Below are 14,497 nucleotides of genomic sequence, written 5' to 3'. Positions count from 1 at the left end.
GGTGGTACAGTAGTTGTTATTCAGCCCTTAGGAGGGTTTCAAACGTTTCCTGTCTAGCACAGCATAAAAAATAATAAATAAAAATAAAGCACCTACTTCTTTCCTGTGGATTCTGGCAGCTTAGACAGTCAGAGGAAGTCACACGGACATCGTTTTAAGATGAAATCATTTATTTTTGTCAACCCATTAACACAATCATGAGGATGCCTGAAATCAACAGTGTGAAGCTCACTTTTCACCTCTCCTCATGCAGCAGCAAAATGAACAAGCTTAAAGTTCCACATTTAAATGCTAACAACACATATTACACTTTTTTTCTGTCTTCATCCAGGTAACAAAAAAAAATGACAAATGTGTTACAATGAGTCCCATAAATATAATGATGATGCCTAGTGGATTCTGAGGCACGCCAACATCCTCCGAGCGAAGCTTTAAAACAGAACATCAACTATTCTAAGACACAATCTTAAGACGTTCTTTCCGGATGTGCAGAGAAGCATAGTTCATGTGTTGTAAATAGTGTACATATATGTCAGTCTGTCGAAACATTACCATAAAAACTAAGTGGACATCATTACAACAATCTGAACAAACTTCTTTTCTGTATTTATCAAATCAAATTAGTGATACAAACATTTGATCCATTGTAATTAATGTCAGAATTAAAAACAAATCCTCTTTAGAACATCCGCAGAGCCACCGACATTTTATCAACATAGTGTTTGATAAGAACATGAGTACCATTTTGAACACAAGAATAAAAACTGAAAGAGAACATACTTATTAAATAGACAAAAACCAGAAACAGGAGATGGCAACAGCTGAACTTTCAAATAAATCAGTCCTTCTTCCATTGTCCGGTCATCTTGCCTCAACTGGTACTGCACTCCTTTTACTGTTTCAGGCAAAACAAAAGTTATGTAATATCTAATAGATCTGATAGAAAAATACACGTTTCTATCAATACAAACTGGATGCATGTAGTTTGAGTCAGATTTAGGTCGAGGAAGAACAAAACATGGTGCAGAGAGGTGTTCCGCTGCTACCTCTTAATGAACTTGATTCCCTGAGGTTCTCTCCCACAGTAACAACAGCTGGCTGCCAGCTTGGGGCTCCAACTCCTACATGAGACAAAAAAAAAGAGATGGGGAAAAAGTTTAAAAATAGTAGTAGTAGTCAGGGTAGAGTCTTTTAATCAGACCTATATTAGGCCAATGTGGTGCGAGAAACGGGAGAACTTGTTCGGACGCGTGTTCTGGGCTGCAAATAAACCCAGGGTTTCCCCTAGAAAAGTTGTTAGGCCCGGTGGCAAGTGTCTTTATTTGACGAGGGCCCGCCTGGGGCCAGTCACAGACTGACGGCAGCATTAGGGCAGAGCCAAATAGTTTCTGTGACAACAGAATTATGGACGGAATCGGGAAATTGAGAATTTAAAAAAGCTATGAGACAGATTCCATAGGGCTTTTCATTAAGTCAGTGCTAAAAGCTAACTGGAGATCTGAAAATATGACTACGTCTAAGTTTCCAACTGAGCCCCCCACTAGTTTAAAAAATGTCTTAAGGTGCTGATATTATGCTTTTTGGCTTTTTCCCTTTCTTTTATTGTGTTATATATCTTTTTTGTGCACATTATAGGTTTACAAAGTGAAAAAGCCCAAAGCCCCCCCAAAGGTAATTACCATCTCCAACAGAAAACACAAACTGCTCCAAACAGCTCTACTGTAGTCCAGCCTTTACTTCAGAGACAAACGTGGTCACTTTGGAACACACGTTATAATGCTCGCCTAGCTGCTAGCATGGCACGCCCTCATACTCTGCTTCTGACTGGCTAGTAGTCCTTACCTAGGTACTGTCAGGGCACGCCCTCATACTCTGCTTCTGACTGGCTAGTAGTCCTTACCTAGGTACTGTCAGGGCACGCCCTCATACTCTGCTTCTGACTGGCTAGTAGTCCTTACCTAGGTACTGTCAGGGCACGCCCTCATACTCGGCTTCTGACTGGCTAGTAGTCCTTACCTAGCTACTGTCAGGGCACGCCCTCATACTCTGCTTCTGACTGGCTAGTAGTCCTTACCTAGGTACTGTCAGGACACGCCCTCATACTCTGCTTCTGACTGGCTAGTAGTCCTTACCTAGGTACTGTCAGGGCACGCCCTCATACTCTGCTTCTGACTGGCTAGTAGTCCTTACCTAGGTACTGTCAGGGCACGCCCTCATACTCTGCTTCTGACTGGCTAGTAGTCCTTACCTAGCTACTGAGCATGTGCGACTCCCAACAAAGATGGAACAGAAGTGAGATGTCTCACTCTGTAGCTAAAACAGAGAGCTCAACACACAGGGTGAAAAGAGGAGCTGCAGCAATGTGCAGAACAACAAATATATGGTGTTTTTTGAAAATTAAACCATGTACACTGGTACAACCTCTAAATATAATTATGAACCCTGAAAATGAGCATAATATGAGGTCTTTAAACAAATCAAAGAATACCACTGACAAGCCACGCCGACAGGGTAAAAAGCTGTTTGCTTTCCCCTTTGCCACACACCTGTACCTGTGGCTGTTGATTACCTATATGCATTTCCCGTGTCAATGCTCCACCCAGTGGTCAAACAACACTACATATGTATTCATGTCACCAGCATGCTACATAAAATAAAAACAAAAAACAGAGTCACATTATGGCTCCAACAGTCACAATCACATTTGAAAAGCAAAGGAAGTGCATCATCTACTGGCCAAAACACAACACTACCAACCTGTGATATTTTCTACAGACTAGCTGAATGTGAGCTCATCGATGAATTAAATGAACGACTCGATGAATTACTCAATCAATCAATTATTCTTCACATGAAATAAAATAAAACTACAATTTCAGTGAAATCTGTCGGCCTGAGGAGCTGTCGGCCTTCATTTTGGCCGACCTGACATGTTCAGTCGGAGACCGGGCAGTCGGGACTCACCTGGAAATGGCAAGCGGGATGACTCTCAAAATCTGATGAAAATCTTTTAAACTGACCTTTGTTGATCTGAAATGAAGACAGATTCAGCAACTGCACGGCCTGTTTCTCTCTTAAAATGTTTTCAGAAACACGTTTCGGTGAACTATTTTAGTACAATATGAGACTGTATTCTGAGTCGCCAGTAATGGCCGGTTGAACAATCCAAAATCCGGAAGCAGCAGCCAGACCCACGTGACGCGTTCGTCCAATCAGCTGCCGGTTTTTATTTTTTGGGCGACAATACAGATTAGCGCCGCCTGCTGTTATGGAGACGTATTACGTCTCGTCTCTTCGGTGTGTTCTGAGGAACTTTTTTGACCAACTCGGGGAGACTGATCAGTCCCACTGCCTTTTCTGCCAACGGTCAGCCGTTTGGTTGGTGTGTAACTGCCTTAACAGGAACCTTCTGTCCGACCTCAACAGGGAGAAAAAAAAAAAAGTTACCCGGGTGGGTTTGACCTTTATTGACTTCTTTAGCCTGGTGTAAATATCTTTTATGCAGGACGCTCTCAATGATGCAGTATTAAAATTGCTCAGTATTTGCGGGAAATAACCAGAATTTCCCTCAGGCGTCTGAGGTGAAAGTCTGTCTTGCCTTTCTCATCAATGAGTCAGTATGCAGAGCCCAGGTCAGACCCTCGGTGATGTGGACACCAAGGTACTTAAAGCTGACCACCCTCTCCACTGAGCAAAGCATGTGAGCTAAGTGCAAGCGAGCAGGGAGCGGGAGCACAAGGTTTTTAGATGGAGCGCAAAGCCGATTCTTTTTATCTCAGTCGCTGTTTTCTTCTATTGTATATAGTTTACAGGAAGATGCGTCATTATGTGTAATCGCAATGCTAACGGTAGGTTTCCACACAGCGAAATTTCGCTTCGCTCTCATTGAGGTTGAATGAAGATGCGAATCGCCGAGGCAAGTGAAACAAAGTTGACGGAAGTTTATTCAAATGAGGACCACTCGAGAACCAATCAGGTCTGCGTGTTTGTGTTTGGAGGCGGGAGTTACAAAAAAAGTCTGACCAAGATTGCGGAGGTTATCAGCGCTGTATCATGAACATTTGTATGTGATTAAAATGTTTCTACATGAACACTGGTACTTGTATCAACACAAATTGTGATTTCTATGACACACAAACTTGTATCAACACGGATTTCACAAGCTACAATAGCAACGATAGCTTGCTAGCAAACTACCTGCTAGCTACCTATGCTACCTAGCTTCAACCCTCTCTGCTAGCTGCATAGCAGTCGGTGTTCTGTTGCGGTCTTGCGTGTCGTTTTTGCGACCACGCCCCCGAGGCAATATTTCGCTGGCCGTTAAACCTACCGTTATACCCATGTCCCTCAAATATAAAATATATATATATATATATATAAAAACATGTTCAAACAATGGAGACAGTATGTGGTCTGGAACACAAACAAAAGACCAAAAATAAATAATTCCAAAGAAAAAAGTACGCTTGAGCTGCAACAAAGCTGTAGCGTCTTTGTTATATGTACAACGCTAACTCTGCTAAATGCATTTTCGGCTAAGCACACACACACACTGAGCAAAACTCTTAAACTGTTGACTGTCAAACTGGACACACAGAGTATAATTCTAAATAAATGAGAAACATGTTGGTTGAGGAAAAACCCACCCATTACAGACATTAGCATGTCTTCCTGCTGTGACTTGGACATTTAGCCATTTCTGCACAATTTGGTAGTTAGATATAGTTGTATTAAAGTTTGGTTTCTAGAGGAATTTTACTTTCGTGTTACCAATACCGCAGTTTGATGGTATCTTATAACATCGAGATTAGCTTATTTTAGCTCAATGTCTGTGGGATCAGCTAGCAGCTCTGCACAAAAAAGGAGAAATACTCATTTGAACCTCCCTTAAACTGAGCTGCCAAATGAACTAAAAAGAGCTAAGCTATGCTAATGTCACCATTTAACACACAGTACCTTCAGTTATGCATGTACAGACATAAAACAGAGAACTCTGGGTAAATTATTCCTCAAAAACAAAACCATCCCATTCAAACCTGTGGAAGAGCACTGAAAGCACAAAGTAGTGCTGTTTGTATTGAATGAGGATATGTGTTGTTATGAGCATGAATGCATTACACAGTGGAAATTGCTGGTAGGAGGTCCAATTTGGCTACACATGAAGAGAAAAAGATGTAAATCTTTCTAAATTATAAAGTGTCTCTCCCAACGTCATTGGTAATCAATGGCAAGCACATCCAAAAGCACCAATGTATACTGTCCGTACTGACTGGAGAAAGGCTGATCCGATTGTGACAAGCTCTTCCCAAAGTAAAACGCTAAAGTAAAAAAATTACTTCAAGCTCAGACTATCCATAAGTCGACAGCTATCTTGTTATATTCTTTCACAGTATCTTCAGAATGGCTGCACGTTAGTGAGCTAACTAGCTAGCATGTGAGCACTAGTAATGCACAGGTTAGTTGGCTACCTAGCAAGCGAGCTAATAAACTAGCAAGTGTTGCTGCTGCTGCATTTGCACCACATCTGGAGGACGTGAAGTGTTTGTGAATTATTTCAAAATGGTTAGCCCCATTGGTAGCCTTGTACTCACACCATATAGGTAGCCTACATTAGCTATTGTTTTATCAGGTTACATATTTGTAGCTGTTTGTTCAAAAGTGAAACCAGATATAGGCTACACATTGTACAGCTTCTCAATTATTTCAATCAACCTGCTGTCCTCTGATATTGGATATTGTATTACATGCAACTGCAAGCGATGAAGTCTGGTTTAGCCTGGGTTAACCCCTAACCCTAATGTCGCTACCCGTTTGCAAACACTTAGCTTGCCTTCTATGCTCGCTAGCTGCGCAGAGCCGATTTTTTAAAATGTTTGAGCGTCGCTTTTCTCCCGCTTTAATTTCCACACCATAAGTTCGAATCATGCCCGAGCCTGTATCTGTGTTACCCCAGTACAGTACATGCAGATGAACGGCGCCCAGCCTCCCTACATGCCTGACAGTGCCGGTCATCCGGTGGACTTTTTGCATGAAGGGAGGGTGGGCGCTAGTCATCTGATAAATACAACGCAGCTTTTTTCGGAGCGAACGGTGAGCGATTTGGGTATCGGTATCGGAACAACTCCAATCAAAAGAGTTGGTTTGCATGAGAGGGAAAATGGAATATAAGCTTATTTTTGTGGCTTTAACACCTCGCCTTGCATGGTACTGTCAGCTCCACAAAATACAAAACCCTCGGTTTCTGACCAGAAGATCTGGTCTAAGATTAGTGGCAGCTATCTCCTGAGGAACTATGAGCGGTTTTCCTAAATCTACTCTCATTTTGCAATGCTCCAGCCTTGCATTGCACATTTAAACTCCTGTTATAGGAAGCTCCAAAGCCCCTTTTCCATACAGCGCCGCACTGCCTCAGAGGCTGACTCAGTCTCACCTGTCCGTCCCTGCTGATCTGGACCTTCTTGTTGTCGTTCCATGGGTTGACGATGTGTTGGGTGCACTGGAAGGGAACACTGTCCTTGTGGATCCACTCTACACTGAAAACCCCTCCTAGTCCCATGAAGCCCCAGTCCTGGCAGCTCTCCTGACTGATGATTGATGTCATGCGAGCATAGCCCTGTGAATAGACAAAATACACTTCCTTTTTTTTTTTTTGGTTTAAATATCCTTATTTACAGTGCTTTTTATTTTTTACAGTGGGATCAAGATTCTGGCCCATATACGGTCTAAAATAGAGTTTTCCGATCCCAATACCAGTATCGGAAATGCCTCAGATACTGCCTAAAATGCTGGTATCGGTAGGGTTTGGGTACCGAACCGCGAAAAACTCCACGCAGACAGCGTTCACAGCAATGTGATATAATGGAGAGGTGAAAGCGGTCGTGGCGCGGTTACCCTTCCTCTGAGACAGACAGGCACAGCAGTGTTCTCCATGCGTTCTCTTTGCCCTGGTGACTGACTGACAGGATGGGGGTTGTAGGGCAAGGCAACTTTATTCATATAGCACATTTCAGCAACAAGGCAATTCAAAACGCTTATGAAAACATAAAACAGTTCATTTCATAAAATAAAGTCATGAAAGAGAAAATAAAAAGGCTGAAATAGAATAAGATACAAATGCAAGAATAAAACTTACAGTGTGAGAAATGAATAATTATTTGATTTAATGGTTGTAGGGACAGGTTTGGGAGGGGTTTTATTTTATGCGGTGTGTAAAATGTTCTAAATAAATTAAACGTAAGTAAATAGGATAAATAGGTTTGGAGTTATTTTTTACAACTGAAATTAATTATTCATTACAGAGGGTTAGTACCCAAAAAAAAAAAGAAGGTACCGTTGGGTATCAGCACCGAATATCAGGTACCGGTAAAAATGTGCACAGCACCCAACCCTAGGTATCGGCGAGTATGCGAGTCTATGCACTGATCCGATACCACGTAATTAAGCATCGAAGAAAATCTACTTTAATGTTGATTATTTATCGTATGACTGACGACAAACTAAATAATAAAAGAAAGGCATTCTTTGGCATTCATTCTCTGAAACCTGAGCCAGGCCATACACCATTGACAGCAATCATATCACATGCATACAGGGTTAGAAGTACAGAGCCGTTTAAAACTAATATCTATATGTATCTATATATAAACGCACTGGTATCTTATTGGTACTCGGATGGACCGATAGGCAAGTTCAGGTATCTGTAAGGTAATCTGTATCGGCAAAGACAAAGCGGTATTGGAAAATCTCTAGTCTAAACTATGATAATAAAAAAAAAAAAAACGTAGCTACATGTTTGTAAGTTTATTTGATTAGGACAACGCACATTAATCAACATTTCTGTAAATGCGCCAGTGTTAGCCAGTCGGCTAATTTTCAACTGTAGTCCTAATTACCTAGTCCCAGTTCTTATGGTGGGAAGAAACCGGAGCACCGGGAGGAAACCCACGCAAACACGGGCAGAACATGCAAACCCCACACAGAAAGGCCCGGAACGACCGGGATTCGAACCATCCAACCACCATCTTGCTGTGAGGCAGAAGTGCTAACCACGGAGCCACAGTGCTGCCTAACACTGTACGTAACATTTGTTTTTCCATTCTGTCAGAGAGTTACCTGGAAGTGTCCGGAGCCCTGAACAGAGAAGATGAGGATGATGAGGTTATTCTCCAGGAAGGCCTTGGTGAGTTTGGTCTCGTTGCTCGGTGTGGTGGACCAGATCCCTTTCTGCTGAGAAATCTCTATGTTCCTGACATTGCTGCTCTTCATGATGAAGTACCGCACTGATGAAAAGACCAGCTCAGGAGACATTGGCTTTGAGATCTGCAGGAGATCAGGGCAGGAAAACAGCAGAATTAATTATGTGTTGTTGAGATAGTGACTATTAAAATGAAACGTGTCGATCCAAACACCGAAGGCTCTCATTGTGACCAGCACCTCCTGTTCCAATGAGACGCTCTACAGAGGATTCACCACGGCATCATAAGCTCTTTCCCCTGGCCTCCTCTGCTGCTTAATATAGAAATTACCACAGGACAGCTGACAAAGTGGTTGATAAAGTGGTAGTCTATATCAACGATCTAACAATCTAACCCTAACCCAATCTGAGTTTTCTGTTCCATGACTAAAACTACTTTTGAACGTACACATGTTCCACCAAAACAAGTTCCTTCCTGAGACTATTTTGCAGAGACACCGTGGCTCAGCTCCGCCCAAGATGATTGTGATTGGTTTAAAGAAATGCCAATAAACCAGAGCACGTTTTTCTCCCATCACAGAATGCTGTGTGGACTAACTGCCTCCCCAGCGCTGTGGAGGAAAGGTCTGGCAACGCCAGACTAATAAAGTGGTAAATTCAGGAATGTTCCATGATGATGCTCACTTTAAGGGGCAAACACAGTGGGGAGTTGTTTACTAAACTGACAGCAAACTGACGCATGTTTTCAGTTTATGAAGATACTGAAAATGTTCATCAGCACTGCCGCAATAGAGCTGATATGACTATATTTGAATATATCACTATGAAATGCTACACCTTAGATGCTACATCACATCCACAAAATTCCTCTGCTGCATTGGTACATCTGATAGATCATTTTGCATTGCTACAACTATACTATTAACTATATCCTCATGTTTGCTTTTGTTTCTTTCCTCATCTTTTCTGTCCTCCAAACCATATGACGATATGCTTATCCATACGACGATTTTCTGTCCTCATATCTAAACCAGAGAACATTTTAAACATGCCGTTATCCAACATCCAGTACTCGTTTGATCCATCCACTACTGCAACCTTTGTCCTTAAGCAGAATTTGGCGTTCTTATAATTCGTTACCCCTCACTCCAGCTTTGCTCCCGGCCACAAGAGTATAAATATGAGTCGTAATTGCTGCTTTTTAGTGACACTGCATTTTGTTCTGCTGTAGTGCTTCTGCTGTGTGCATTGTTGTCCATGCTAATACTGACACTACACTACTTCTGACAAAACAGATTTTCCACATCAGTGTGTGTTTCTAAGTGTTGCGGAGCACTACTGCATACAGCATATGAAAAAAAGCCTTTTGTGTCTCCAGAGCTGATAAGTGTCTTCACTCAGCTCAGTGTTGGTTGGATCTGAAGACTACAAGTTTGACAATGAAAGTTAGAAAGCAGTGAGCTTACCAGACCGCTGCTCATCTCTGCTTAAGGCTCCAAGCTACATTAGCCGGTACAAGCATAACACGCCCCAATCTGTGACCAAACTATCGGCAGTCAAGTTGCATTGTGGGTAGCTCAGGCAGCAGGAAGAATAAATAAATGGAATAGAAAAAGACCTGTTGATCTTTGGTTCAGCTGCGTCGATTTTGATCCTTTTTCCAAAACCACCCACCGTGATTTCAACAAGTGCAATGATAAATAACTGGCGTTCTCTTTTAAAGCCACTATGTCTGAATGAAGCAACTTCTAGTGGTAGTATAAAAAAACTGTCCCTGTACGCCATCGCCGTAACGTTTTGCCCCTAATTGATTTGATCAAGTCCGATAGGAATGAAGGCCTAAAAACAACACGGGCTGCAACCGTTTTCACCAGGATTGTCTCACTTATCCTACAATCAAAGCCATATGCATCCAAATAATTTGAAAAATGTCATAAAACAAAGCAAAGATTATACGCAGAGGCTTTAAAAAGGTTTACCTTGCGCGGCAGCTGGATTCTCGCGAGATCACGCGATAATTGCACCTATAACACGAAAATCCATTGTGTCAGACTTCAAGTAATGCGTTTGTGTCCGGACAGCAGTGAACCGAACCAATCAGCGGCCAGTGAGGAGCTTCTGGCAACTACGGCCGTGGTTTAGGTGTGTGCGACGGCCGTGACTGTTCGTTCAAAACGACTATGGCGGATGTGACAGACAGTTCATCCAATCACCTGCCAGGTTTCTTTTTTTTTTTAAAGTGCCGGCCCTTTCCCAAACAGTTTCCAATGACAGCTTCGGAGATGTTCTGTGTAACGAACCATCTGGTTAGACAGGTTGTTAGACGGTGATTACCTTTCCTGAGGAGGAAGGACAGGGGCTGTCAAAGGGACTGTCCAAGGTCACAGAGCAGGAGGAATTACTGGAGGAGTGCAGGTCATCAGAGAGCTGATTTATGGGTAGTGAGGCCTCTTCTCTGCTTTGGGCTTTCATCTGTAGCAGGCTTGAGGTTGCTGGAATCCTACAGGACCTGAGGGGAAGTGGTAAAAATGGAGCAGCAGTATGAGTATGAAGTGAGCCATGGAAATATAACATGACTAAAAAGAAGATTTGTACCGTAATGTGTAATGTTGTAATTTCTTTTTGTTAAAATAAGCTTTATAGAATTGGTATCGGAAAAAAATATCGTTCAGATCTGGTGTGGAAATCATGGTATCGGTATCCAGCGCTACATAAAACGCTACATCACGTCACCTCCAACAAACTTAACAGACAACAATAAGGTCAAAACAGCATCACCGATCTGTTTTAACCAAGTATTCTCTGGTCCATCTCAACCTAAAAAAAAACTGAATCCGTCAGCACGTTAGCGTGCCGTATAGAGGAATATTTGGCGTCCCCTCCAAAGAGGTTTTAGCCGGCCCCAAAGGAAAATCACCAGCACCAAAGTGATAAGAATCACTCTCCCGGTGATTTATTTAAATATTAAACTCATTGCCTTTGCTGTACGTGGGCTGATCATTACTGCCGCGTGTAGTCACCCCCCCCCCCAAAGGCCCATTCTGAGCCAGGAAAAACCCTGGTTTGTAACCGTCAGGCTACCAACAACATTTCAACTGATTTAGCAGTTTAGGTAACACACTGGACTGTCCTGCTGCTACAGACGTGAACATACTCAGACCGTTGACCGTTTATGGACTCACGGCAGTGAGACGCTGCAGAATGAATATAGGAGGTAAAACTATGGATATTTAGCGTTATTTTTTTACATTAAAAATCATTTTTCTGGCCTGGTGGGGGTTCTCATTGGCCACAATTACAGGGAAAACACTGGTACAACCAGAAGCTAAATAAGTAAAGAGGAGATGATGTTTTTTTTGTCCTTTGACATGGATCTTTGCAGCACTGCCAGACAGGACAGTCAAATGTAAATACCTTTAAGCACCACAATACATGACACTGCAATGTAAATGTTTTTGAGACTACTTGGTACTTGTCATTGGTGGTGTTGGTGGGGGGTTGGGGGCTGTGCCTGGAGTTCTTCCCTGAAGCTTGGGGCCCGTCCTCTGATGTCATGGGCCGGGGCCGCTGGCCAATCCCTGTGGGCTGCTGCAGGCCGGCTCCCTGCTCCTCGGCTGCAAGCACCTGAGGGACATCAGTTTGAAGTCCAGTCATTTACCTGCATCCTGGTGTCCATACTGCAAACACCAGAGCCAAAGGCTTTATGTCCACATTTCAGTAAATTAAGCATACCTGCAAACTCAGTAGGGCTGAAAAAGGTGACACAACCACTGGATGGGAAAAGGGTATTTTACAATAACTTTGAATGCAGCACAAGGCTGGCGAGGCGAGTTTCAAGTGAACGCAACATCTGTGTTGTTTTTCCGACAACAGCAACTGCACACTGTCATACTTTCCTCTCCAGTGAAATACAGACAAACTTTTACACCGTTTAGCTGTCAGCATTTTAACCGCGTTTACTCAAGCTACTAGCTAACAGTAGGCTAACGTTACCTGCTGCCAAGTGTAGTGTTAACTAGCGTGACATTTGGTGATGTTTAGGTTGCCTCTAACGTCCGTTTTCGGAGCATCAGAGAGAAACGCAGGTATTTCAGTGGCACCGAAATCCGCGTTGCAATTCGGTCCGATAGATAACGGTCGGCGGGTCTCAGTGGACTTTCCATTTATTTGTTATTACCTTATTTAACACGATGGTAGAAGGCGTAATAAGTAGATATTATATCATTATAACTTTAGTTTTTGTGATAAATGTTCTGTTTGACTGTTCAACATTCCACGCCTATTAAAAGAAAAAGTCTTATTGCTGGCCATTCATATCCATGTTCTCATCCCTGCATAAGAACATAGAGCAGTTTTGATGGTGTCTCGTGTTATAATGCTCCATGACATGTTTTATCTGTTTACCCATGAATATTGAACTTTAGCTAAAGTTTTTTTTTAAGTTGCAAATTGAATCGTAATCACAATATCTGGCAAAAAAAAAAAAAAAAAAATCACAATTACATTTTTTCCCCCCAAATCGTTCAGCCCTAGTGCAGAGTTAAGCACATGGATGATACAAGGAGGGACTTCTCAACTGGTAACATATTTGTCAAACATACTGTACATTCCCATTTCAAGTCCAAACATGATCTATCCAGTTCCACTCTGACTGAAGATGGAAAAAAATAAGATTGTTTTTTAAAATGGACTAGCATTTTCAAACATGTTAATAATATGAGAGAAATCATGGTCAGTTCGGCTATGCAAAGGGCGTAGAGGTCAGAGTTTTAATCGGGGTACAATAGTAAAGTGATGGGATGGACCCACAGTTTGGTTCTTGCCTTGAGTTTTGGAGTTGTTGGCGTTAATGACTTGATTGGTGCAAATTATGAAAAGTATAGTTTGATAGATTTGTTACTTGACTACAAGTTGACTGAGGCAGACATTTCTCAAGTACAAGTTAGTAGGAGCAAATATATATATATATATTTTTTAAAGGTTTTGTTACAGCACCCAGCACTCTAAATAAAACAGATGCATGCCCCAACTTTTTAACATGTGGTGGCTGCAACAGATCAACATCAACCAATGCAATGAATATAGGACAGTTATACACAGCCATAATACTCTAAAAGGAAGAGGAGGATGACAACTGTCTGAGGCTGCTCATCCAATATTTGAAACCCACATACACTGAGGGGCGTACCACAAAGCAAGTTGGACAGAGCCAGGCTTTCTTTGCCTTAGCTGGCACTACAAAGCCTTACGCCCCAATCAGAGATAATGGATGCCATGAGGGGGGTTACCATCTTGCTCCGTTAACCCAGGCTTTCTTCTTCGGGTTCTGTGCCTGTTCCCATTAAAACGGGGCGCTTGGCATCATTTGACTCTACTACTGTACAAAATGGGCCTGTCCTGATCTGCCACCTACTTCTGCATTTAAAAAACATTTAAAAAATGATTACAGCAAAAAAGAAACACCGTTGCTGCAAAGAAGGCAAGGGGAAGGCTGGCAAAAAATTACTAATTTCGTAAATTGCTTGGGACCAAGCATAAAAAAACATCAAGCACAAAAACATATTCCAAAGTGGTAACATTATGGCTTGAAGGAATTATACCACATTTCATATAAAAGTAAACCCCACACTGATTTATAATAAAGTGAACTACTAATGTATGATTTATAGAAGCTTCCTTAGAGCCAGCGTGGGCAAATGTCCAGAGAACACCACAAATAAATGCATTAGTAGTTCAGTGAGAGCAACAAAATCCTTTCAAAAAAATGAAAGAAAACGCGTTCTTGCTCGGATTTTCTACATTCCCGTTTTAGGTTCTTGTGGCAAAAAAATCCTGCATACAGTAAGAGCTACTGTAACTGCACACTTTGTTTGGTGGAATAAATAATGTAACCTTATGGTTCAATACGTTTGCATTTATAACGTACTTCCTCAGCTGAGAATAGCTCATAGATTGACTATTGACTATATACAGTGGTGTGAAAAAGTGTTTGCCCCTTCCTCATTTCCTGTTCCTTTGCATGTTTGTCACACTTAAGTGTTTCTGAACATCAAACCAATTTAAACAATAGTCAAGGACAACACAAGTAAACACAAAATGCAATTTGTAAATGAAGGTGTTAATTATTAAAGGTGAAAAAAAATCCAAACCATCATGGCCCTGTGTGAAAAAGTGATTGCCCCCTAAACCTAATAACTGGTTGGGCCACCCTTAGCAGCAACAACTGCAACCAAGCGCTTATGATAACGTGCAATGAGGCTTTTACAGCGCCCTGGAGGAATTTTTGGCCCACTCATCTTTGCA

The 14,497-nt window shown here is 42.0% G+C and overlaps 1 protein-coding gene across 2 annotated transcripts in view; it reads right to left on the bottom strand.

The window, feature by feature from the left end:
* Positions 1-152: 152 nt before the first annotated feature.
* ythdc2 (YTH domain containing 2) overlaps positions 153-14,497 on the bottom strand; it is a 59,112-nt gene continuing 44,767 nt past the window's right edge. Inside the window, exons 27-32 of one of the 2 annotated variants that reach the window (XM_078271046.1) lie at positions 11,667-11,818; positions 10,529-10,703; positions 8,113-8,319; positions 6,431-6,613; positions 1,047-1,121; positions 153-895 (exon numbers count right to left, since the gene is read on the bottom strand). In XM_078271046.1, the coding sequence (XP_078127172.1) occupies positions 1,050-1,121; positions 6,431-6,613; positions 8,113-8,319; positions 10,529-10,703; positions 11,667-11,818 (789 nt within the window). In that variant the 3' untranslated portion in view covers positions 153-895; positions 1,047-1,049. Of the gene's footprint in view, positions 1,122-6,430; positions 6,614-8,112; positions 8,320-10,528; positions 10,704-11,666; positions 11,819-14,497 lie in introns of both variants that reach the window. The other variant, XM_078271045.1, reaches the window with a different exon arrangement.

The sequence above is a fragment of the Sander vitreus genome, chromosome 16, assembly GCF_031162955.1.
Source record: "Sander vitreus isolate 19-12246 chromosome 16, sanVit1, whole genome shotgun sequence".
Classification (NCBI taxonomy): Eukaryota; Metazoa; Chordata; class Actinopteri; order Perciformes; family Percidae; genus Sander; species Sander vitreus.
This window is presented reverse-complemented; position numbering and strand designations above follow the sequence as displayed.